The 27,085-nt window shown below is 40.7% G+C and overlaps 2 protein-coding genes across 3 annotated transcripts in view; one reads left to right on the plus strand and one right to left on the minus strand.

Moving 5' to 3' along the window:
- Positions 1-11,340, plus strand: part of CHMP2B (charged multivesicular body protein 2B) — a 41,056-nt gene extending 29,716 nt beyond the window's left edge. For both annotated transcript variants that reach the window (XM_080656947.1, XM_080656948.1), the window contains 3 exons: positions 4,585-4,687; positions 9,349-9,455; positions 9,652-11,340. In XM_080656947.1, the coding sequence (XP_080513073.1) occupies positions 4,585-4,687; positions 9,349-9,455; positions 9,652-9,762 (321 nt within the window). In that variant the 3' untranslated portion in view covers positions 9,763-11,340. The remainder of the gene's footprint in view (positions 1-4,584; positions 4,688-9,348; positions 9,456-9,651) is intronic.
- Positions 11,341-23,166: 11,826 nt separating this feature from the next.
- Positions 23,167-27,085, minus strand: part of POU1F1 (POU class 1 homeobox 1) — a gene marked incomplete at its 5' end in the record, with an annotated part of 165,451 nt that continues 161,532 nt past the window's right edge. Inside the window, 3 exons of the mRNA XM_080654667.1 lie at positions 23,167-24,641; positions 25,550-25,610; positions 26,367-26,531. Of these exons, the coding sequence (XP_080510793.1) occupies positions 24,431-24,641; positions 25,550-25,610; positions 26,367-26,531 (437 nt within the window). The 3' untranslated portion in view covers positions 23,167-24,430. The remainder of the gene's footprint in view (positions 24,642-25,549; positions 25,611-26,366; positions 26,532-27,085) is intronic.

A 27,085-nucleotide genomic window follows, 5' to 3' on the forward strand; every position in this document is an offset into this window, starting at 1 on the left:
GGAGTCCTCGGGTGATGTCCAACTGCAAGCTTAGGCCTTCTCCCCATGGAGAGGCTCCTGCCACCACCACTGCGCTTGCCAGCCATGAGCCCAGCTTCTGCCTGAGCTGCACTCCCCCTGTGGGAGTGCACTGACAACCAGGGGGCAGCTCCTACATTGAGCGGGATTGAATTAAAACCAGCTCTCTGACATCTCCCAAGGGGTCCCAGATTGTGAGAGGATGCAGGCCAGGCCGAGGGATCCCACCAGTACATGATCGAGGTCGGGGAGGGACATGGGAGGTTGGCCAGCCAGGGAGGATCGTGGGAGGGCTCCAGGGCATGTCCGGCCCATCTCACTCAGTCCCGATTGGCCGGACCCCAGCAACAAGCTAACCTACTGGTCAGAGCTCTGCCCCCCCTGGTGGTCAGTGCACGTCGAATGGTTGAGCAGCCTTAGCATATCATTAGCATATTACTCTTTGATCGGTTGAATGGAAGACTGGACGACTGGACACTTAGCATAATAGGCTTTTATTATATAGGATATTTTTACTATAAACCTGAAAGGACTCTGAGCCTTTTGATTTTTTTAGTAAGTAATGAGCTCCTTGATGCATGTGAAGGACTGTAAGGAACAAGAAATTTAAGACAAAGACTCTCCTCTCACAGATCTTACAGTTCAGTTGTGGGGAGGGTGTTAAGATATGTTTGAAAAGGAAACTTCCCCTACTCAGCAGTCTGTGCTGAGCTTCAGTGAATTGCACAGTTTTTTGAATAGAATCATCCAAAAGACTTACATCACTATTTGTTAAATATAGGGAAGGAGGAGTATGAATATGAAGAGCAAAGGGGGAAAAGCCAGGGAGAAGAGAAAGTAAGGTTCATATGAGAAAAATGGCATATACTTTTGATTCTCATTATTTGCAATAGTTAATGTTCTACAATGTTGGGAACACTGAATTAGTGAATATCAAACTATTGCTCTGAAGAAAAATGAAGGGTTAGGTTACTGTGAGCCTTTGGTTACATCATTTTTATCAACCAGTGTATACCTAAATTTGTTTTGTGTGTGTTTCTGTTGAAAGAAACCATAGTTAATTGTTGATTCATTAACATTGAACTCATGGCAATAACACTATAACTCATATGTGAACAAAGCTAATTTAACAAAGTGTATTTTCTCCATAAGCACATCACAGCCTTATTGCACTTAGGAACACTAAATGGCACTTTAGTATTATACTTGGGGACCATTTTAAACAGCAAAATCACCAGCAAAGGCACAAGAATGTGACAACGAGTAAACAACAAAAAGGACACTTGTTCAGAATAGCTGAAACAAGAAGGCAGAATGTCGCCTGTTTGACCTCAGCTGAAAATGTGCAAAAAACTTTTGGTGCTCTGCGCATGTCCACGAATGAGCACAAAACTGCAAGTTTGACTTGAGGTTACAAATAAATGTTAGTGAGGAGGCAAGTTCAAAAATAGGAAATCCAAAAATAATGAGAATGTCTGAATTGGAATTTTCACTTAAATTTCTTAGAAATGTGTTAACTCATCAAGTATTGGTTTAGATCCTAGAGGTAAGAACTATACCAACTAATGGAGATGAAGTGGAAAACAAAACCAGGCATAGGCTTCACCTGTAGTAGATTACAGCCCTTTTAAGAGGTAGTTTAGTGCAGTCATTAGGAACCTAAGTTCTGGAGCCAAATTACTTGGTTCAGATCTCTCTTCGACTTAATAGCTGTGTGACCAGGTCAAGTTATTTCACCTTTCTGTGCCTTCATTCCCCATTAGCAATATAGGGAAAATGGTAGAACCTGGCACATAAAGATATTTCAGATTTAAATGTCATTTAACTCTAAATATCTTACCTAATAATAGACAAACATGTAAAGTGACCGTTCCTCCGCTACGCCCATAGCCAATCAGAGTATACAAATTAACGCAACAAAGATGGTGGTTAATTTGCATACATAGGCGCCCAGCACCTGGGTCCCTGGAACATCCTGGCACCCAGGTCACTCTGAGGTAAGCCCTGCAGTGGGCCCTGAGCAGCCTGGGAAGGGCCTGAGCCAGTGGGCTCCTGGGCAGGGCCAAGCCTGCAATCAGAGCTGAGGGGGCAGGGGCAGAGCCAGCGATCAGGGGGAGCTGGGGGTCCCCGGCCAGAGGCTTTCAGCCTGGGCAGGCCTGGGCAGGGGCGGAGCCAGCGATTGGAGGGAGCCGGGGGTCCCCGGCCAGAGGCTTTCAGCCTGGGCAGGCCTGGGCAGGGGCGGAGCCGGCGATCGGAGGGAGCTGGGGGTCCCCTGCCCAAGGCTGAAAGCCTCGGCCAGAAGCTTTAGGCCTGGGCAGGGCCCAGCCGGTGATTGGTGTGAACTACAGAGGAAACATCTTTTCTGACTGCTCATTGGCTAAGCTTCCTGTATGCCACTGGTAATATTCTTAGTAACTTGGGTAATAAGAATCCAAAAAGGTGATCTAGGGTTTTTCCACCACACTTCTGAGAAAAAAACGAAGGTCCACTGCTGGAGGGCTAAGAAATGTCATATCCTGCCCTAGCCGGTTTTGCTCAGTGCATAATGCCTCGGCCTGTTGACTGCAGGTTCCGGGTTCAATTCTCATCAAGGGCATGTACCTAGGTTGCAGGATCCTCCCTGACTGGGGCCCAGGTCAGGGCTCATGCAGGAGGCAACCAATCAAAGTGTTCCTCTCACTTTGATGTTTCTCTCTGTCTTTCCCTTTCCTTCCACATTCTCTGAAAGTCAATGGAAACATATCCTCAGGTGAGGATAAAAAAAAAAGAAAGAAAGAAATGTCATATCCTATGAAAGATACATCTTGAAAATGCCTAAAGAAAACTGTCATTTTTTCATGGTGAAGGGACTGGAGTCCGTGTTGATGAAAAAACCTTGGTGGCTGTGGTGACTGGCAGTGGCTGCAGCAGTGGGGTGATGGGGCGGGCGCCTACCCCTGATCAGCCCAGTTGCCTCCCGCAAAGGGAGGCCAGACTGCGGCTTAGGCCCGCTCCCCAGTAGGACATCCGCTGAGGGCTCCTAGTATGTGAGAGGGGGCAGGTTGGGCTGAGGGACCCCCCACCCCCAGTGCATAAATTTTGTGCACCGGGCCCCTAGTTAGTACATATAAAGTGCTTAGAACAGTGTCTGACACACAGTAAGGTTATATAGGCATTAACTGCTCTATTATTATAATTATTCTTATTAATATTATTTACAACAATAATGTAAGTTGCAAGTAAAGTATTCTAATTTATACAAATAAGTATAAAACTTCATGTATACCGAGTAGGATGTAACCAAGGTACATATTCTAATCTGGGATGTCAGGAACTACTTCTTTAGGAAAGTGGTATATAAACTGAAATGTGAAGTTGTTAGTAAAAGCAATTGGAGAAAGCATTCCAGGTGAGAGGGAGCATATGCAAAGGTCCTGTGACAGGAGAGAGCATGACACATTTAAGGAAGTGAAAGAGCAGTGTGACTAGAGGGCAGTAGTGCAAAACGAGACTGGCTTATTAAGTAGAGTTCAGTTAATATTTGGTCTCACAGTCCAATTACAGAATTTGGCTTTTTATGCTAAGAGCAATGGGAAGCCATTGGAGAATTAGGTATGTGTGGTTTGGTAGGGATGGGGGATATAGTGTCATACTTAAAGATTACTTTGGCTGCATCATTGCATACTACTTGTCTGAGAAAAGAATGTATGCTTCACATCTTTGAAACAGATATATTTTATGTTGTATAGTGTCTTTTAATATTGAACTAACTATAACACACACATATATTATAAATTGTATATGTATATAAAATATCTATATTAGATGGCATTATCCTCTTTTACTGAAATAAGTTGTGAACATAAAATGTAAAAGAATTATTTTCACAAAACTCAGTGGTTTGTTTCTTCCTTTAAACCATGGTTTAAAATGTGTTAAAGGATTAAGTACATATGCTAGTGTATCCTTTTTACTTTAGATATTAAGTTAATGATTTATAAAAATTAAATTAAAATTATTTTTAACTTGGACATTACCTACTTACCACATAATAGTCAGTCAAATGTAGTTCTCTCATCTCAGTGGTCGGCAAACTGCGGCTCGCGAGCCACATGCGGCTCTTTGGCCCCTTGAGTGTGGCTCTTCCACAAAATACCACGTGCGGGCGCGCACATACAGTGCGATTGAAACTTCGTGGCCCATGCGCAGAAGTCGGTTTTCAGCTCTCAAGAGAAATTTCATTCGTTGTACTGTTGATATTTGGCTCTGTTGACTAATGAGTTTGCCAACCACTGTCTCATCTGAATAGCAATGAATTTTTTATTGACAATGTTTTTTATTACATAATTTTTTGCCCACTGTTCAGATGAGGTTTTCCACACCAGTCTTTATTATATAGATGTTAAGCAGATGGTTTCCAATTGAGTATTTTATTTTTTTCTAGAATACTTAACATTTTTATGTTTGATTATGGCAGAATGTATATCTTGTCAAAGCCTGTGTCTATTTGATGTGCTCTCTTAGGACTTACCCACAGTAAAATTGTCATGATTATGTAGTTGACTTGGTTTTCTTCATATTTTAAAGACAATGCAGGCAGTAAACAAGAAGGTGGATCCACAAAAGACATTACAAACAATGCAGAATTTCCAAAAGGAAAACATGAAAATGGAAATGACTGAAGAAATGAGTAAGTTTAATAGTTAGGAATGAAACTTACAGTTTTCTCATGTTTGAATTAGTTAAGTCTGTTTACTAGCAATCTCATATTCTCATCCATGAAAGCACAAATATTGAAAAAAGAAGTAGTTTATTACCCTTCTACTAAATAAGTGTACATATTGTCACAGTATTGTGTTTTTAAATTGTCAATGTATATGGCTCAAAGTTCTATTAATGTTTAACTGAAGGAAAAATATAAACTATTTTATGCCATATTTCTATGCCATACTGGCCCCAGCAGCTTTACTTTATTGATTAGTGGAAATAAAATTAGTGCAAATAAAATAACTCTTTCTAATATAAATTGGATAGTTTCAGATATGCATTGATTCTTTCATACTATATATATTGGAGGTAGAGATAATGGAGCTTTTTCATTCTTTAATTTTTCCCTCCCAAAGTTATTTAATATCTGGTTTTCTTCTTTTTTAATATAAACCAATTGCAAATTGTAGTGGAACTATGGAGACTACAAAGGAATAAAGCATTTTTTTAAAAAATCCTTTTTATTTTTTAATTAAAAATTTTTAATGCTACCATTACTGCAGGTGTCCCCCTTTTTCCCCATCTTTTGCCCACATGCACCCACCCCCGCCTTCCCCTCACATGGCCTTCACCTCACTGTTGTCTTTGTCCGTGGGGTATGCATATATGTTGTTGTTCTTTTTTTTTTTTTTTTTTAATCCTTGCCCAAGGATATTTTTCCATTGATTTTTAGAGAGAATGGAAGAGAGAGTGCAAGATAGAGAGAAATATCAATGTAAGAGAAACACATCAATTGGTTGCCTCCTGCACATGCCCTGACCAGGGCCCAGGCCAAGGAGGAGCCTGCAACCCAAGTACGCACCCTTGCCTCGAATCCCTTGACCTGAATCGAACCTTCAGTCCGCGGGCCGATGCTTTATCCACTGTGCCAAACCAGCTAGGTTTTCATATATGTTCTTTAGCTAATTTTTTTACCTTCTTTATCCAGTCACCTCCAAATCTATCTTCACACCACTCAGATATAGATACTGTTAATGTTGTACATTTCTTTCCAGTATTTTTCCATATCTTATAATAGTTATTAGATCATATTACATTTGTAATTTTGAACGTTATCCATCATTTTAAAAACATAATAGTATAACAACATGTGCTTATAACCTTGAATCTTCTCAGAAGCCTTTTTTTTTTAAATGGCTTTAATATTGCATAACATCAATATTAAATAACATCAACCCTAATTTATTGAATCATTCTTATAGTGGTTGATAAGATTGTTTTAAAATGTTTAATATACTTGCCAAGCCTTTAATAAATGTTTGTTTTATCTTTGTGTAAGTTTCTTAAGTCTCCTTAGAATAAAACTTTTATAAGGCTTTTGGTTCATACCAAATTCTTCTCAGAAGGACTACTAGTATACCAGTCTCTATTTCACCAGTAATGAATGAGTGACCCTTTACAGCATCCTGGTAAACATTTAGTTATTACTTACATATGTCAAAACTGGCATCATTGTTTTGCAAAGATGCTTTTTAATAATTTTACAACTGTGTATGGATATGCCGGTTTAGCTCAGCTAGCATTTTAATTTTACAGTGTATAAATAGTATCTAAATAAATTACCAAGGTTACTAAACTCACTATTGTTCTAGTATTCTATTTCAGATTATTTTGCTTTTAGGTTTTAATAATACACTGTATATTTTTGATAATTCAAAAAATTCTTTAGTTCTTACTTTGAATGTTTATTTTGAAAAATATGATTTTTTGAAACATCATTAGTGAATTTTTAATGACTGTGAGAATTGTCATTTATATAATGATCACAGTATCTCACATGTTTATTTGGGTTCCAATAATGGCACAGGTGGGATCAGGTCTTATTAGAGGAATTAACTTTTCCATTAAATTGTAATGAAGGGAATTAATAAGCTCATACTTACTATTCATTTATCTAACAGTTGTATTTATTTGTATGTTAGTACTTTGTGAGTGAGTCTGAAATGATAGTAGTTATTGGTGGTTATCTGTTTTTTCTATAACCTAATAAAGTATATCAACATTAGTTTTTTCATCCAAAGATAAATTTAAAGTTTAAATGGACATCTTTTTAAAAGTATAGTTTATACTCTGCAGTATTGCTCTAAAATGTGTTCACATTCAAGTTTTGGAAAAGAGACTTTTGTAAAATATTTGGCCCTTGATTAATTTTGTTACACTTCTTCTAAAAGCATTCTTCTCTGTTAATCCCTGGTTAAAAATCCCTGGTCTTTCTCATCTGTCTCCTTCTTTCATTTTTTTCTGCTGCTACTTTTTCATTGAGGCCCTTATAAATTCTGACCTGGACTCCCCCCCCCACCCCCGCCCTGAATTACTTCCCTATAATTTGAGTATCACAACTGCTAAATTATTTTTATAGAAGCTAGAGGTAAGCTGAGTATGCTTCCTTCAGTGGCTTCTTACTGATTACAATAAAATCCCCACGTCATAAATCAAAACAATTTTCAGGTCCAGCCCTCTTATTTTGCCAGTGAGAATACTGAGATCCAGACAGGTAAAGAAGTTGCATATGTACTAAATGGAAGAATTGAGTTAAACTTTCAGTATATATATATATATATATATATATATATATATATACACAAATATATATATGTATATATATATATATTGAATGTTATTCAGTTTAATATTCAAATAAACTGAATATTAAACTCAATATATATGCCTTAAGCTCTTTAGCCTTTTCCAAATTTACTTTATACTATTGAGCTAACACAAGAAGTCAAATTCTCAAGTCAGGCTCATACAAATCAGAGATCTTAAACAATATTAAGATTTATTAATATGTCAAGGATACAAGCAATTAAAATGGACATGCAAAACAGGGAGAGGGCTGGGACATCCCAAATAACTCCTGAGATCTTTTCTTATTAGATACAAACTCTTTGACTCAGAATGAGAGATGATGTGTGTAATGAGGTATACTTATAATCTCATGTTGAAGGAAACATTTAAGTTATGAAACATCTTGAATTTATACCTCACATGGTCACTTACTGTACGTGACATTTGCTAGAGAGTCATGGCTCATAAGCCCCTAGATCAGTGGTCGGCAAACTCATTAGTCAACAGAACCAAATATCAACAGTACAACGATTGAAATTTCTTTTGAGAGCCAAATTTTTTTAAACTTAAACTTCTTCTAACACCACTTCTTCAAAATAGACTCGCCCAGGCCGTGGTATTTTGTGGAAGAGCCACACTCAAGGGGCCAAAGAGCCGCATGTGGCTCGAGAGCCGCAGTTTGCCGACCACTGCCCTAGATGATAGGTTTGTTTACTATAGCCATCCTGAACCAAGGGCGCCCTGCTGAGAGCAAGGACTCTCCTGCTAGCAGGTGTCTGTTTACCAGGCAGCATGCTTCCAGGGAGATCAGACTAGGTTGCCTGTCCCCTTTCCTTTGGGGACATCCCCCAGTGATCAGGAGAATGAGGATAGGCCAGCTGTATAATTGTTTCCCTCATGGCCATTTTCCATTCATGCACCTTAAATAACCAAACATGTATCCCTATTGCCTTCTAGCATGTCTTTGTTCACTGTATTCCCTCTGCTTCTGTTTGGTCAAATCCTATGTAGCCTTCAAGGACCACCTCACATGTTACTGCCTCCCAGTTGGATATAATCTCTTCCCTTTTTATAATCATTCATTTTTCTGTTTACCACTATCTTCTTTTTTTTCGACTTAAGTGCAAACTACCTAAGACCTTCATTTTTCTCCATTATCTTTCAATTGTATTTGTACCACATTCCAGGCATTTAGTTTCAAAGATAAATGAGACATATTCCCAGGCTTTCAGAAATTCCTTTCCCATCGCTCCTGACATAATGCCTTCTGTACAGGAGGTTTTCCATAAATATTTTGGGAAGGGAAGGGAGAAAGGTGGAAGAGGGTATAGCAATAATAATCATTGCAGGGTTAAATTGGACATCATTCTTTGGGCAAGTTTAATAAAATATTAAATCTTATACTTTGTTAAGATTTAATATTTTATTACATGTTAAAATATGTAATAAAATGTATGTATGTACTACATACATGTATGTAATAAAATGTAAAATATGTATGTATGTACTACATACATCTTGAATGAAAATTTTAAAAAGGTAAAATATAATTATAGGTATAAAAAATAAATTGAATTCCAAATATTTATAGGATATTGGATTCTTGCATATTCTTCCATGGTCAGCTGAACAAATTCAATTTGTGAAATCTTATTTAAAAACTTTAATCCTGTACCTGTGAATACCAGATAGTCCTGGATTATTAAAGATGAGTTTTTAAAAAATCAGAGTAGACTTGTTTTATTTTAGAATAATTTGTGTCGATATGAACATTATTCCAGATTTAGTGCCCCAAAAATGTATTATCAATGAACTTCATTGATATTTGAAAGTGACTTTTGTAATTTGTTGGTTCACCTAAGTTTGTCCTTCTGTAATATAACAGTGTGTGTGTGTGTGTGTGTGTGTGTGTGTGCGCGCGCGCGCGCGTGTGTCTGTGTATTTGGGCTTCCTTCTAAAAAGTAAATGTAGCCTGAAATCTAAAAGTAATTGCTTTTTTCTCCCCATCCTTTCAAGTCAATGATACACTCGATGACATCTTTGATGGCTCTGATGATGAAGAGGAAAGCCAAGATATTGTGAATCAAGTTCTTGATGAAATTGGAATTGAAATCTCTGGAAAGGTATGAATGTCTTCTTTTCGCAACTGGAAATAGTTCCCACTATTTTTGTCACTTAATTGTTTTACGTTGTCTTTTACTATTAGATGCATATTTTTATATTCGTTTGTAAATTAAACCTCTTTGCAGCACATCCTTTATGTCATAGTCCAAATGTTTGATGAGGCACATTTTTTTTCTTTTCCTCTCTTTAATATAGATGGCCAAAGCTCCGTCAGCTGCCCGAAGCTTACCATCTGCCTCTACTTCAAAGGCTACAATCTCCGATGAAGAGATTGAACGACAACTCAAAGCTTTAGGAGTAGACTAGTCAAAAGAGCTGTATTACTTTGCTTATTTATAATTATTTAGTCATAATTATAAACCAGGCATATTGCCGATTCCTTTTACAAAACACATTTATTTTGAAAAAATTAAGACCATGAGTGAACAGTTGTTTCCTAACCCATGGCTATTTTGAATCTTTTGCCAAAGAATGACAACGATGCAAAATGGGAACAGTTTGGATTTTAATTAGAACTGTTTAGGAGTGATGATGTATAAAAAGTTGACGACTTTTCTGCATGGTATAGAAGAATTATATCCATTACTTAGTGTAGTTTTATGTTCTAAATCCTTTTACACTGAATAAAAAAATCTTGTTAAATGCCACTAGGCACCAACTTAAAGAGTCTTGTAAAAATATTAAAAGTATGTCATTAATTCTATATCTGTTGCTTGTCTTGTAAGTGATATGTGTTATAACCATAAGCAAGTTAGTTGCCAAATTATTTTTAAATTGTCTGAAAGAAGAGTGCTATTTAATCAGCCGTCTTAAACAAAAGCTGTCATGAGCTTTTCTTTTATTGTTTTTCCCCCCTTCGGGAGGATATTCAAGTTAATAAGTTTATTATCTTTCAAAATGTGCTTGGCACCTGCCTTAAACAGCACAAACATTGTGCACATCTTTAAATTATTTTAACTGACAGAAAAGAAATCCATTTTAAACTAAAATTGAGACCTCTTACAAAAACTGTCCGGGCTGTCTTTTGTAAAGCTTATAAAAGTGAATTGAATATGTTAGCCAAAACAGACACTGAATTAATATTTTGTAGTAATAGAATGGAGTATTTTGGTCTTTCTTCTAAGAAGTGAGGAGATTTTTTCCATGTGACATATACTTTAATCTCTGTTTAATTTTGAACTGTATTAATATGTATATTGAACCCTCTAAATTGAAGCCATCATTCTCAATTAAGTAACACTACAAAAATGCTCTAGCTAAATTTTAAAATAAACATTAGCACTTTTTTCTTGGTGAATAAACTACAACTTTGTCAGAAATTACTGCCTAAATGTGTGTTAATGTCTTAGCAGTATTTTTAAAGGTAAAATTGCATTAGTATTTAAAGTATGTATAGAAAGTGAGAAGAAATTAAGAAGTATCAAATTATATAGAATTTAGAATCAGGTTAGTTTTGAAAAATGATGTAATTATGGGTTCTAGCACATTCCACCATAAAATCCCTGGAAGAGATTACCTGGTTAATTTGGGACGACGAGCATTTTGGACTAATATTGACAACATAATTCATTTTAGAACTAGTATACATGTGGCATATGGATTGGTGGAAAGAATGATAAGATAAATAATATAGTTTATAATCTACAATCCATTTTATAATGTTCAACAAAAGGGTTCCATTGTTAGTAGATTAGATATAGTTACCTTGAGCATCAATGGGTCAAAAGATTTTACTGGGTTATGGAATGTTAACCCAGAACTGTTTTGATTCTTGGATGTACATAATAATGCCAACTAACTTTACTTTCTTGTTTACATGTGGGGGCATTTGTTTTTGAAAATTATTTTGTTTAAAAAAATCCCAATAAAGATTGTTTGCTATTATGCTTTTATAAATCTCTTTTGCTCTATTTTTGGCTTCTGCTAAGTTAAAAATTTTATCCATATCTGGTAATTTTCCAAAATAATGATTTTTATTTTTTCCTGAAAAGAAACTTTGATAACTCTGCTACTTATATTTTAACAAAAAATTATCTTTTTACAAGTTAGCTGTTGGTATAGGATTGATGTTTGTGAATGCTGTAAGCCTAAGAATTAGGTGATTTCACATGAAAATGAACTGATCATTCCTTTCCTAGAACTTCCAGAGGATAAACATTTTAGAATACATTTTTAAAACAGACAAGTCTTAGTGATTTCTTTGATTTCCATCAAACGTGGCTGCCACGAGACTGGGAACCCAGAGGAGAAAGTAGAGTCATGATTTGGCTACATTTATAAAATGCTCAATGGCAGTTTTCACAATCACTATAAATTTGTGATGCCATGGTTTGCTTTGCTAAAACTAAAACTTCCTTTTGGTCCCTTGAGATTAGGAAACAAGGACATTAGATATGAACAGAGCATGGAGGAGGTGCAGAAACTCACCAGGACAGAAAGCCCTGGATGCCTAGCAAGGGCCAAACTTGGAAAAGAAGAACCTCGCCCCCAGGGTAACCTGTCTTCCTCTAGCATATCACTGGCCATGCAGTTTGGACCCCTGATCTTTCATATCGCTGGTCAGGTGTTTTAGACCCCTGACCTTTTCCTCCCTACAGATAACATCTAGGCCTCAGTTGTATTTCAGCTCCTGGCCCAGAAAAGCAGCAAAACCAGATCAGTGGCAACTTGGCTGCCTCTGGACCTGCTACATTGAGTAATGACCCCCCTGCCTTGGCACCAACCAATCAGTGGAGACCTGGACCCTGGAAAGCTGATGGATATTCTATTAAGACCCTCCCTCCTGTGAGACCTCCCTTAAGATTTCCACCTGCAAGAGGGAAAGAAATACGATCAGGACAAAGGACCCAGGGCGCACGCTGTCTCCAAGGAGCACACCTGTGCCATTCCCCCACAGGCACATATCCCCCAACCTCTAAGGGACCCCATGAGACGAAACCAGGGGACCAATGGGTAGTGGCAGCTCATCCTGGGCTAAACCCCTGAACCTGTCTCCAGAGCCCCCTTTTCTCCGACTTCTCTGAATCGAAGCAGCCCAGCCTAGGCTCTCCTATTGCTTCTTCTATGCCCTTCCTTGTTTCACTGACTTCACTACATTTTTGCTGCCATTATGGACCCAGTAACGCTGTGGCTCAGTGCTGTGCAGCCATTCCCTTTGGATGTCCCATCCTCCACCCCCTTTCCTCAAATTCAGCTTTTTTTTTATCCACCATCTGAGATGGTTATTTAGCCACCTGTGCACCCCTACATTAACCTTTCAAAGGATTCTTATACATTGAGTTTGATGAAAATATTTATTTCTTTTAAAACTTTCCCTAACTTCCTATTTTTGGCATAAGTGTTTCTTTAACAACTTTTTCAAACAAGAGGTTACCAATGGAAAGAGCACAAGAGTATACCACTTTCTATTACTAAAGAGGATGCAGCCCAGTGTCACATTGTGTGGTGTCATATTTGTGGATGGAGATGTCAGAGTATCACAGAAGTAGAATGTGGTAGAAGGGTGTCAATACTAATAATAGCACCTACTCTTTGAAAACCTAAGATGACCTTCTGTCAGAGAATGCCTGAGGGGAGTGCCTGGTTATGGCATGGCCTAGTGGAAAGGGGCTTAGTATTGTGACCCTATAGATTGGAGGGGGATTCTGGCAGCCAATGGGCTGTATAGTATGTGACATGCACAGTGACATGTATTTTATTATTTGCATCTGAACACCTTAAGGGGAAGCCTGCACTCTTGCCTTTCTAGCCCAGAAGCCACACTTCTAGCTCGATCGCCTGGGCCTAATTTAAATATGTGTTCCTTTTTAGTCACTCCCAAACTAAAATGGTATGTGTCCAGGTCTGAAAAGAGACCTACGATGACTTTCTCCTTTGCTGGTATTACTCTGCATGAATAGGTGTTTGCAGCCATAGAACAACAAATCCGCTTTGTAATTTCCTCCCTGTAGAAGCTGAGTCCCACAAAGGACTCACCTTAATTCCTTCAAGAGTCAATTGGATTGAATTTGCCGGAGAGGAAGCCTGAAGATTGTGAAGTCCGATTTCAGATACACACTCCCCCTCCCCAGCCTCCACCATCCTCCCAAGAACTTGAAAACACACACACACCCCTCCCAACCCCAAACACTGAACATATTTCTTTAAATAAATCTTTCCACCTTTAGAGATGAAAAGGTCAATTCTATGAATGAGTTTATCAGCCACTTCTACCCCGTAAAGTTGAATGTACCAATCAGTACAAGTGACAAATAGATTTTTCCATTTTAATGGACTACTCTACTAAATCCTGAAGATCTCCATGGAAGAGCTCACAAGAACATCAGATCAAGAGGCTGTATGGCTAAAGTAGGCTTTTGGTTTTGACTCCTGAAAGAAGGAACACATAGATACTACACAGTAATTTACATTGTTATTTAATTACAGTTTAGGATTCTAGGAAGAAACCAAGATGGCGGCATAGGTAAGCACCTAAACTGCTGCCTCGCACAACAATTTCAAAACTACAACTAAAAGACAGAACGTCTATCACCCAGAACCACGGGAAAGCTGGCTGAGTGGAAGTTCTACAACTAGAAGGAAAGAGCAAACAGCATTGAGGGGTGCACAAGCGCTGAAAAGCTGAGGTACGGAGACGCGCGAATCGGGCGGGTGACTGGGAGCGCTGCTGTTTTCAACCCGAAGGGAGATAAGCTCCCGATTACTCCGAACTCGAACTCGTTTCTGGAGAGACACGGGGGACCCAAACTCCTACGGGGAGAAGCTGGACTGTCTGCCATGGGGTCGGAAAGTGAGGGAGGCTTGCTTGCAGGGCTGCGCGCAAGAACAATTGTTTATTGTGCTGGGGCGCGGGACGCGGGCACACGGTCCAGAGCCACAGAGCCGGCTTACTGGCAGCCATCACTGTTTGCCACGCCCTAGCCTAGTGATGCCCTGAGACCCCGCCCTGCACAATCTACGAACCACCCAAGCTCCAAGCAGCGGCTTTAGCATATGAATGGCCTGCCCTATGGCAGCTTAACCTAGCAAACTTGCAGCCCACGTCAGACAGCTCCAAAACCTCCAAACCCCAAGCAAAGAGGAGAAAACTGTAGTTCTCACTGTAGCGCCTGCTGGGTGGCCTCAGACAGTAGCTGACCTGCACTCCATTGGAGATCCAGAAGCCAGTGTACCTAGTGGTCAGTGTGAGACACCAGATTTCAACTCCTCACATCCATAAGTGACACATTCAAGAGGCAGACTCAGTGAGCACCAAAGCCTCACTGAAACAAGTCCTGCACCATAAGCGTGTCTCCAGCGCAGCAGTTCTTCCATTACAGACACAGCGGGTCCTCACAGCCAATTGGCCTGGAGGTCAATTCCTCCCAGTGTACCAACAGCAATCAAGGCTTAACTACACCAAGACTTTGCACTCAGCCCACAAAGAGTTGTACCAAAGGCGTCCACCTCAGGTGATTGGGGAGGCTGAGCTACTGGCCCCTATAGGTCACCTACCACACAAAGCCACTCCATCAACATAAGGAAGCAGCAAAATTCGGAGACAAAGAAACATGTCACGAATGAGAGAAATGGAGGAAAGCAAACTAATGGATGACATAGAGTTCAGAACCACATTTATAAGGTTACTCAAGAATCTTCTAAAAACCGCCGAGAAACTTGATGAGACCTCCGAGGAGCTTAGTGAGACCTTTAAGGACCTTAATGAGAATGCCAAAAAAATGGAAAAGGACCAGTCAGAAATTAAGCATACACTGTCTGAAATAAAGAATATACAGAAACTCAACTGTAGATCAACGTACCCCAAGAATCAAACCAAAGATCTGAAATATGAGGAAACAAAAAACAGCCAACCAGAAAAACAAAAAGAAAAAATCCAAAAATATGAAGATAGTGTAAGGAGCCTCTGGGACAACTTTAAGTGTACCAACATCCGAATTTTTGGGGTGCCAGAAGAAGAGAAAGAGCAAAATATTAAAAACCTATTAGAAGAAATAATGACAGAAAACTTTCCCTACCTGGTGAAAGAAATAGACTTACAAGTTCAGGAAGCACACAGAACCCCATACAAGAGGAATCCAAAGAGGACCACACCAAGACACATCATAATTAAAATGCCAAGGGCAAAAGACAAAGAGAGAATCTTGAAAGCAGCAAGAGAAAAACGGTTAGTTACCTACAAGGGAGCACCCATACGACTGTCAGCTGATTTCTCAGCAGAAACTATGCAGGCCAGAAGGGAGTGTCAAGAAATATTCAAAGTGATGAACAGCAAGAACCTACAACCAAGATTACTCTACCCAGCAAAGCTATCATTCAGAGCTGAAGGTCAGATAAAGAGCTTCACAGACAAGAAAAAGCTAAAGGAGTTCATCACCACCAAACCAGGATTACATGAAATGCTGAAGGGTGTTCTTTAAGAAGAGGAAGAAGAAGAAAGAGGTAAAGATAAAAATTATGAACAACAAAATGACATCAAATACATACCTACCAACAAGTGAATCTAAAAATCAAGTGAATAAAAAATCTGAAGAACAGAATGGACTGGTGAATATAATAGAATCAGGGACATAGAAAGGGAGTGGACTGACAATTCTCAGGGGGGAGGGGGTGTGAGGGGTGCGGGAAGAGACTGGACAAAAAGCTTACACCTATGGATGAAGACAGTGGCGGGGGGTAAGGGCATGGGGTGGGGTGGGGAATCAGGTGGAGGGGAGCTAGGGGGAAAAAAAAGAGGAACACCTGTAATAATCTGAACAATAAAGATTTATTTTAAAAAAATTAATTACAGTTTAGGATTCTAAATAACATTAACAATCTTATATTTTTAAAAAATATATCAATAAAATAGAAAATATAACTCTAAAACTAAGTAATACAAATGAGTTGATAGTAAATACCAGTGCATTTACTAAACTAATTTTTGACTAGCTAAGTAAAGAGTATTATGCTAAGTGAAATAAGCCAGTCAGAGAAAGACAAGTATCATCACATGATCTCACTCAATTGTGGAATGTAATGAACAAAATAACTGATGAACAAAATAGATCCAGAGACATAAAAGCATGGAACAGACTGTTGCATCTTAGAAGGAAGGTCCTGGAGGGTGGGTGGCTGGGAAGATACTAACCAAAGAACTTGTATACATATATGCATAACCCATGGACACAGACTATAGTGTGGTGAAGACCTGGGGCTGGGGGTGGGGGGGTTGGCTAGAAAGGGTCTATGGGAGCAAAAGGGTGACATATGTAATACTTTCAACAATAAAGAGAAAAAAGAATTGCTATTTCAATATTAAATACTGATTGAAAATAATTCCTTTTAGGGAGAAAAATTGGTTCCCAATGCTAGTTGTATCTAAACTTGAAAAGAGTGACCTTATGGGTGAATATTTAATAATATGGTATAAATATATATATATATATATATATATATATATATATATATATATATATATATGTGTGTGTGTGTGTGTGTGTGTGTGTGTGTGTGATAATTATCTAAGCATATATACATGCTTGTTTTTGTTATACAAAGTCAGATTAAACATTCCCAGTAGTTTCATACTTAAAGTACAAAAAAGTCACTGTCTAGATTTATATTGCATTACATTTTGCTTCCATTTGCAAGTTTCAAAGATTATATATATATATATATATATATATATATATATATACACACAAGAGGCCTGGTGTATGAAATTCGTGCATGGGAAGGGGGTCCCCTCAACTCAGCCTGCACTCTCTCCAATCTGAAACCCCTCAGGACCCCTGGCTCCTAACCACTCACCTGCCTGCCAGCCTGATCCCCCTAAGTGCTCTCCCCTGACAGCCTGTTCGCCCTAACTGCTCTCCCCTGCTGGCCTGATCCCCCTAAGTGCTCTCCCCTGACAGCCTGTTCGCCTCTAACCTCCTCTGCCTTGGCCCCCGCCAACAAGACTTTGTCGGGAAGGATGTCCGGAAGGACATCTGGAAGGTCATCCAGAAGATGTTCAATCTAATTAGCATATTACCCTTTTATTAGTATAGATGCCACCTTGTCCTGAAAATGCAGGTTGTTCCCAGGTTTTCCTATCGTGGAAGGGGAGCCCGCAGTAGCATCCTGGGTTCTGACCAGGGCTTATGCACTTGTGCTTTATCTCAGCAGATGTGATTCCTAGTAGAAGACTCTTGGATGTACCTTGAACATTTCTATCGAATTTGCCAAATCATCCTCCAAAAATGTTGAACCACTTTAAACTCCCACCAGCAACCATGCGTGTGCCCTCCGTCCCACTTTGATGCCAATATCATTGATTTCTCCCTAGAAGCTTCCCTCCCATCAGTCAGGACTGCTTGGTACTTGAGCCCACCTCATTGTTCAGCTGGGGACTTGATTTCCCAAGATAGAATTATGGATGAGGAAAAATAGTTTTCCTCTACCTTTCTGAGTTCTTAGTGGAGGCCCTTGTAATGAAAGACAAATCACCAAGAGAAAAACAAAAGTTCATTAACATGTGTACCTCGTGTATAGTGGGAGATCCCAGGGAAAAATGAGTAACTCCTCAAGGTGGCTTAGAATGCAGATTTAAATACCTTCTTCCTAGGGAAAGGGGACGGGAGATGTAGGCCTCTTAGAGGAGAGTAAATAATTTTTAGGAAAGATGAATCGGGGTGGGAGGAAATAGTTTGTAACAAAGTTTGGGTGTGATGTCAACTTCTACTCTCCTGTCCTGTGACAGGAGTCAGTCTTCTCTGCCTGATGACACTTCTCCTGTCAAGGGGACCTATGACATTTAAGCTCCTTTTGGGGGGTTTGATTTTAGGCAGATCAGGAGACTTCAGTGAAAGCCTCTGCATGCATTTGCTGTTTTTCAAGCATCTGCAGCTCAAGATCATCAATATAACAACACAGCATATGCTGGGGTGGCATGTTCTCTGACCTTCAGAATAAACCCAACAAAAGCTTGTTTCCTCTCTTAGATGATTTGCCACAGGAGCATTATTCCCTGGAGACGGTATTCTGACCAGACCTTCCTGGGAGTGGTCATAACATTACCTTGTGTTTGTAGAAAGGTGTGGGCCACATCACTAAATAAACCAGGAGCAGTTTTCTCATCTTGTGGAAAGGGAGATAAAGTTATGATAGTTTATCTCCATTTCCACAGGTTTCTTGCGGGTTTGTGTCTCCGCTGCCCTCCCCCCCCACCCAGCAGCCCCAGCACCACGGTGGCGGGGCTCAGAGCTGCGGGGTGCCGGCCTCCCTGCGGGTCTGTGTCCCCAATCCGGAACCCCCCCAGCCCCAGCGCCGCCATGGGGGGGCTTGGGGCTGCAGGGTGCCGGACTCCCTGCGTGTTTGTGTCCCCATCCGGCCCTCCGCAGCCCCAGTGCTGCCATGGCAGAGCTAGGGGCTGTTGGGTGCTAGCCTCCCTGTGGGTCTGTGTCCCCATTTGGCCCCCCGCAGCCCCAGTGTCGCCATGGCGGGGCTTGGGGCTGCAGGATGCCGGACTCCCTGTGGGTCTGTGTCCCCGATCCAGGTTTGTGTCCCCAATCTGGCCCCCACAGTCCCAGCACCGCCATGGCCTGACTCGGGGCTATGGGGTGCCGGCCTCCCTGTAGGTTTGTGACCCCATCCAACCCCCAAAACCCCAGAGCCACCATGGCGGGGCTTGGGCTGTGGGGTGCCAGACTTACTGCATGTTTGTGTCCCCATCTGGCCCCCCGCAGCCCCAGCACAGCCATGGCAGGTCTTGGAGCTGCTGGGTGCCGCTGCCTGGCCGCTATGGGCATGACCATCTTTGTTGGGTAATTTGCATACTCACTTCTATTGGCTGGTAGCGTAACAGAGTGAAGGTTAATTTGCATCTTACTCTTATATTAGATAGGATATACATACACACATACACTGAGTGGCCAGATTATTATGATCTCTGAACACATAATAATCTGGCCACTCAGTGTATATCCTATATAATAAAAGGCTAATATGCAAATTGCCCCCTCGACCATGAGTTCGATCAGCAGGCAGGCTGGCCAACTTCCCATGTCCCCTCCCCCTGGCCAGGCTGGCTGGACCCCACCCATGCACGAATTCATGCACCAGGCCAGATTATTATGCGTTCAGAGATCATAATAATCTGGCCACTCAGCATATATATATAGTAGTCTTTTATTTATATATATATTTTATGTGTGCAGGTATATATGTGCATCCCGCGCTGCCTTTTGCAAATTAAAGAATCCCTTCCCCAATTAATTTATGTTTTAAGCAGGCGATCTGTCAAGAGAAGAAACTTAGAAATCTACATAGCAGAATAATTTGGAATTTTCTCTTGAATAAGAAAAGCCTTTATATGTATACTAGAGGTCCAGTGCACGAATTCATGCATGAGTGGGGTCCCTCCGGGTGGCCTGCAGGGATAGGGCTGAAACCCGCAGTCCAATGCCACCTGCAGCTCCTACCTGCCACTCCCACTCATCCCAGCCCCACTGTTCCTGCTGTGGGCTTACACCCAATCAGTCTCAGCAGTGCTCACCAGCCATAAGCCCTGCATCTGGCACCCTTCCAAGGGAAGTCACCTGCGGGATCGGGCTGAAACCAGCTCTCCGACATCCCCCGAGGGGTTCCAGATTGCGAGAGGATGCAGGACAGGCTGATGGACCCCACTGGTGCATGATTGGGCCAGGGAGGGACTGCGGGAGGGATCCAGGGTGTGTCTGGCCTATCTAGCTCAGTCCCAATTGTCCGGACCCCAGCAGCAAGCTAACTACCAGTCAGAGCATCTGCCCCCTGGTGGTCAGTGCATGTCATAGAGACTGGTTGACCAGTTGACTGCCCCCTGGTAGTCAGTGCACATCATAGCGAGTGGTTGAGCAGCCTTAGCATATCATTAGCATATTACAGTTCGATTGGTTGTTTTGTTCTGCTGTTCAGTCTATTTGCATATTACCCTTTTATTATATAGGACTAGTGGCCCAGTGCACAAAATTTGTGCACATTAAAAGGGAATTAATTAGAGGAAATATTTTAATATTTCTATTTGCCCTTTCTCTATAATAGAAGTGTCCAGCCAGCCCCATCCCCATTGGGCGACACCAATACCCAGCCGGACCCACCCCAGTCAAGCCCGGCCAGGCCAGGGATGCAGCCTCACATCCCAGCGCCGGGGCAGGGGTCATGGCCTCAGGTCCCCCGGCCCCAACCCATGCCACACAGCCTCACCAGACCTGCTGCACTGTGGGACCCATCAATGCACCTCCTGGTGACCAGTTGTTTGGTCGTTATGGATGAAAATAAAGTCGTGCACTTAAGCACGCACATTCATTTTCAATGCCTGGTTTGTCTATGTTCTCTAAATTGCAAAATAAATAAGATCTTCAGCCAGATAGCATCATAATGCCAAGTTCTTTATATAATAACACATACCATTCTCTCCACTCAGTATGCTCCATTTGAATGGATTAAATGTATGCGACTCATATGAAAGGCACTGCTGCTTGCTCTTAATAGAGGAAGCATTAGCTCATTACCTAATGCCACAGAGTGGTTTAAATGGCATATACTGACTTGAAGAACAGAAGAAAAAAGTAACAAAAAACAAAGTTCAGTGCTGTGGACGGCAGGATCCTCTCCCTTTCCCTTTGTTTTTTTCTGCTTTTCCCGTGAACCTATTTGCGCTCTGCCTCAAAATCAACACAGAAGGCAAAATCAGATGCTATAATCTGCATTTTATAGTGCCATTTGAGTACAAAGCAGTGCTTTCCAATCTTTACTTTTCTTTTTTCATCAGTGTAGCTCAAACTTGCTCCCAACGGGCCAACGTGGCTGTGCGCACACACCTTTGCTAGGTGCTGTCAGGCTTCAGGGCTGGGGCAGGGAACACACCAGGTGTTGCTGGAAACAAATCAGTTCTCCTCTCTACATAGCAGTAGTCTTTTCGTTATAAAATGCTAAGAAGCAGCCGTTTTCCATTACCGCCATCCCCAGCCCACCTCATCCGGTGTGTAGGAAGGGGCTGGGAGGATATTTACTTTCGGCTCTTTGATTTCTAAGCCCAGTTGCAGCCCAGTGGCAGCTGCTTCTCTGAGCGCAGAGCCAGCCGGCTCAGGGCTAGCCACACCCAGAAGGCAAGCAGCAGAGCTGACCAGGGGCTTTGACCAAGCCTGAGCTGGGCGTGGGGCATGGGGAAGCTGAAGGAGACGGTATAGGAAACCAGGGTGTGTGGTGGTCCCCAGCACGCTGTGTTGCACGCCAGCGCTTGGCTTCCCTCCACTCCTGAAGCTGGGGAGTGTTGAGGCTGGGAGTTTGTGAAACTCGCCCAAGTGTCGAAATCTGGATTTGGGCAGGGAGCAGGGCCTGGCGACTAGAGCGCACGGGTCACAGCAACCTCAGCAGGCGGCTCTCCCCATGCCCAGACGCCACAGCCAGGGGGGCAGGTGTGGGGGCAGCTCCCAAAGACTCTAGGCCCCCCAGCTCCACACCCCAGCTCCCTACTCTCTCCCTTTCACCCACAGGCGCCACCCACGTGGTGTGCCCCAAGGCTTGGTGTGCAGATGCCAGGGTTGCAGGTTCAAGACGCTCGCCTCCTCCTGGCACTTTGAGCCATAAACGCCAGCAGGTACCTTTCCACTTGGTCTTGGTCTTTGGTCACTGCTGAGGTTTTCGGGTCTCTCTAGGCCAGGGACAGCCAGGACCTTTGCCTCTGACTGACGCCATGCATGCAGCCTGCCTGGGTACCCCCAGCCCCGGATTAGCGTGGGGACAGGGTGGGGGATTTGGGGGAGTTGGCGCAGCCTTGGCACCACCCCTCAACCCCTGTCTTAGTGCCCCTCCGCCCAAGCGTCCTTCCATGCCAGCAATCATTGCCCTTGTTCCCTGCAGGGCAGAGCTGCATCTTGGGGCCACTACAGAACCTGGCTCTCCATGGGTGAAGCAGATCCCCACCCGCCGGACCCCTGCCCTGGCCCGAGCCCTCTCCTGTGCACCCTGCCTTGGCACCGCTCAGCACCCCTTCGGCCACCAACCTCCTGGCAGCGGCTTCGCCGAAGCTGCTGGACTCACCCGGGAGCCGCCCCTCAGGCGGAGGCCTGTCTGCACACGTGCGGCTGAAGCTTCCTCTTCCTTTTTTGCAGTCGGGGCTCCTGTCAGGCGCTCTCCTCAGACCCCCGAGAACTTGGCTCCCTGCAGCCCCCACCCCACTGGGCTCTCCCCAGCTACCTGCCTGTCAGGACGCTGCCAGGGAGCCCTGCTGTGGGCAGTGCGGTTTGGAGCAGGGGGTGGGGGTATGGGGAGCAGCTCCAGTAAAGTTTAGTAAACCCCTAGGTCAGCGTTGGGATTTGGCTGCAGGGTCACGGGGGAGTTGGCCTGGGCGGGTGGAAATTGCGCTAGACCCAGAGTCCCACCCTGCGGCCCCACAGCCCCGCCCACCCTGTGAATGGCTGTGATGTGATGGCATCCTGGACAAATTTGCATATTCCTCCATTTTATATATATATATATATATACACACACACACATATATATTGTATTGAACAGCTTCTGGGTGCTAGCTGTGTACTTAAGCATAAGTGATCAGGCCCCTGAAAACTTTTTTTGTTAATATATCAAAGATTTTATCATCCAATTGACAGTGATTATGTGTACACAAACATATATGACCTAAATAGACTATCTGTATAATACTTGGTCTTTATTAATGTCACACAAAAATAAGAGACCAGACATTATAATTTTGTAAGCATTCTAAATAATAAAATTTGCTTTAATTGTTCCAATTTTTGCTATATAAAATAAATTAGATAAACATTGCCAGCAGATTTACACTCAAAATGCAAAATGTCACTATTTGATATTGATATCACATTACAGTTTGTTTCTACTTGAAAGTTTCAAAGCAGTACATTCTTATAGATTAAATGTTTCTTGAACTACAGTTCTCTGAATTCAAAACCTCAATATATCAAACTATTAATAATAAATTATATTCTAATTAGTTAAACAAAAAACGATAGTCTTTTTTGATGAGGACCCAGATGATTTTTGGGTTATGAAATTTAAAAAATAAATCACATTATTAAATTTAATCACCTTTCAAGTTTATAATCATTATTAACAGCACACCCCTTCCTTCATTTAATGATGAACAAATCATTAATTAATGAAATTAAAGAATGCATGCCCGCTATAAGCAAATGCTTTCCAAGGTGCTGGAGAAACAAGAGCAAACAAGCAGACATCTCCCCTGCACCTGTGCAGCTTACAGAATAGCAGTTTGTGGCTCAAGAATCAATAAAGCATATTTTCTATAGCTAAACATCAAAACAGTGTCTAGGAATAATGCAAAGGTCATAAATTAATGTTTCAACAAACCTCTATTGAAACACTTTGTTGGGTACTGTGCCATAACATGTTAGTTTCAGAGGTGTCACTTCTGATTAAGATTTATTCATAAATGCAATAATAAAATTCTAAGGCACCTCTGGCTCTTAAGTGCAAAACTTGAGTTGAAGCCAACTGTTAAAGCTGATGATAAGCAGGACATTGGCTAAGGAATCATCTAATTGGATTTTCTCTGGTGATATTCTTTAACTATGTGACATTACTCTGAAACATTAAAAAGCTAACATACAGCCTTTGGAAAAGGAACATTTAAAAGACCTCTGTGCTCACTTGTGTGTGCGTGCATGTGTGTGTGTGTGTGTGTGTGTGTGTGTGTGTGTGTGTTCAGATAGATGATAAATAGGGAGAGACTGGGAGAGAAGGAATCGTTTTACTTCTGCTAGTATCTTTTGCTTAAAATGTACAATGTGGCCTCTGAGAATAATTATTTTAAAGAAAATAATTCATCAAAATAATTTAAATTTAAGTTTTAGAATGTAGAAAGAAAAGCTTGATATAGAATGATTTTTTAAGCCAACCAAATAACTAATTTCTATTTGTGTTGGAGAACAGAAAAGAATGAAAAATAGAAAAATTTGCAATTACACAATAGGAAATCTTATCTGCACTCAAGATTTTCCTTGGAAATAGCAAATAAACTCTGATTCAAACTTGTTTTCACCCGTTTTTCTCTCTGCCTTCGGTTGCAAAACCATACTCTTACTACTTCTTTCTCAAGATTCAGTTCTTCAGCCATCCTCATGATCTCTTGAGAGGAGGGTTTATTCTGTTCTCCAAAGTGTCTCTCCAGGGCACCTTTTGCAGCAATACTGGGAGACCGGGTGGGGGAGCAGGCGGCGGGGGTGGAGAGACAGGGTAAGATTATGTTTTTGGCAGATCAAAATTAAATTAGGTTGAATTTTTAAATATTAACATGAAAAGAAAACGTAAGGACTCTTAAAACATTTTAAAACTCTTCAGCAAAGATAGGTGTATGATTTGTCATATTTTTAGATACTTGTCTTATGCAGGGTACCGTTCATTACCAGTCACGGGAAGAAATAAGTAGAGGAACAGACTTTCTATGTTTATCCCGCTTTGCACCACAAGAGGGCACTGACTTCCTGAGAAGGAAAGGAACACTTCTGTAGGCATTTCTACTTAAATGTCCCCCAGAAATCATTTGTCATTTACAATAGATGAAATGTTCAGTGAACAACTAACCAACTAAAACAAAACCTACATTTTAGCATTTCCTCTGTGAGCCTCATGGAGATTACAAAAAAAATAAAAAAATCAACCACATCTTTCTGGTTTAAATTGTAAGAAGTCACCTTGGACTTTAAAATTCTAAAATACTGATTTCTAGTTTTATTATTTTTAATAATACAAATGCCATATTGCCAGAGCAAGACTTATATATAACAGGAAAGCTGAAATAGTCACTATTTTTAGAAATGATTGCTCAGTTTCTGTTTTATTCAAAACTTTTAGAGCAAAAGTGTTCTTGAATCAAACAATACATAGTATTCCAACAAATGTTTAAAATTAATAGCTCTCCACTTCTTACTATTAAGTTATTAAAATATGCTTTTTAAAATGTATTTTGTATTTTTCTATTGGTTATATTCACCTTAAATTTATATGTTACGTTGCACCTATATTATGCTAAAAGCTTATTCCATTTGTAAAATATCCTTTTCTCCCTCTAGAGACATTTAATACCTCAAAAGCATACCTTATAGTTGTTCTCCGTTTCCTTTTCCTTTCATTTACTCCCACTTTTTCATTGTATAAAGCTGTAATGGGGAAAAGAGGGATAATGACAGAAACCAAGTAGGGTTTAAAACAACAACTCAGATTTGGATTTCAAATGTTCATTATAAAGCTATGCAAAATAAAATCACCATACACTTCTTAATATTTTTGCAACCTATGACATTTCGTGTTACAAGCCCTAGATAACAATGTTAATACAGAAACAAATATTAACTTTGCAAAAGACAATTGTCTATAAATCATATCTCTATTTGCCTTTGTTGGAACTCTTGCTCTCAAACTTGGCTCTTTATCCAGCCTTGACATATTAGTATAAGTAGATCATTTTCTCACATTAAATCGCTCATCTGACAATTGCTTGTGCTATTCACTTGGAAGACTTGTGTGTGCAAATGCTCTGGTTACACTAGTATTAGTTTATAAAAATGATTGCATGTACAATCACTACTGTATAGCATGAAGGTAAGAAAAAAAGTTTGAATGTGTTTAAAATTTTTCATTTCACCGCTTCTCATCTATGCCACACAGTCTAGAAAGCCATCCTCATGCAGCTTATCCTCTCACCGTTTACTGTCACAGTAAATTTATTCCTACACTTGCATTAGCCTTCCTTTCTTTTAGTGTGATGAAACAAGACAGTTATTCTTCATCTCAAAGAAAAAAAACACACACAAAACTAAACCTCAAACCTCTCGCTTTAGCATTATTCCTACCAATCGATGCCACTGTTTTTAGGTTAAAACGTCCCAGAGCCTTCACAGATGCAGCTTTAGTACCTCCCACTTGCTCAGCCTCCTCCAGCCATTTAGACAATATTGCTTTTAGTTTGCATGCATTTTTGAAGCTCAGCTGCAGGTTTTCAAATCGGCAGATAGTTGTTTGACTGAATTCCGAGCCATGAACAGCTGCCAGGGCTTCCCCAACATTTGTTTGGGTGTACCCTGCGAAAGGAAAATGAAGGCCCATTAGCTTCAGTTTTCAGGAATCATTCCTTTTGGTGCAAGATTGCATACATCTGCGAATCTTTGTCAGTTGTTCCATACCACTTTTAAGCATATATTTGCTGGCAAGTTATAATTGTTTTGTAAGGGTCAGTGTAAAATTGCTCAGTACTTCAAAAAATATTATTTCTAGTTATTTTTTTCTAGAAGTTAAAATCATTCAGATAGGAATATCTGCCATTCATAATTTTTAGCCAGATTGGATAGATGTGTCATCAGATACTTAAAAATTCTTGTATTCTTTGTTATTGTTATTAAATATCTGATGAATATGCTCAAAAGTCTATTGTATATTGAATATAGTGCATAAAATAAATGATGCTTTATCATAAATATTTTTATCTCAATTGTTAAGACTGAAAAAAATCAACTATATGTTGAAGGGTACCAAGTAAAACTAAAAATTATGCTTACTTTCCCTAAAAACATGTCTATTATGAGACTTTAATCATCCAACATTTTATAAACACCTCCAAACACATTTATTACATCAT

The sequence above is a fragment of the Plecotus auritus genome (assembly GCF_963455305.1).
Source record: "Plecotus auritus genome assembly, chromosome: 2".
NCBI lineage: Eukaryota > Metazoa > Chordata > Mammalia > Chiroptera > Vespertilionidae > Plecotus > Plecotus auritus.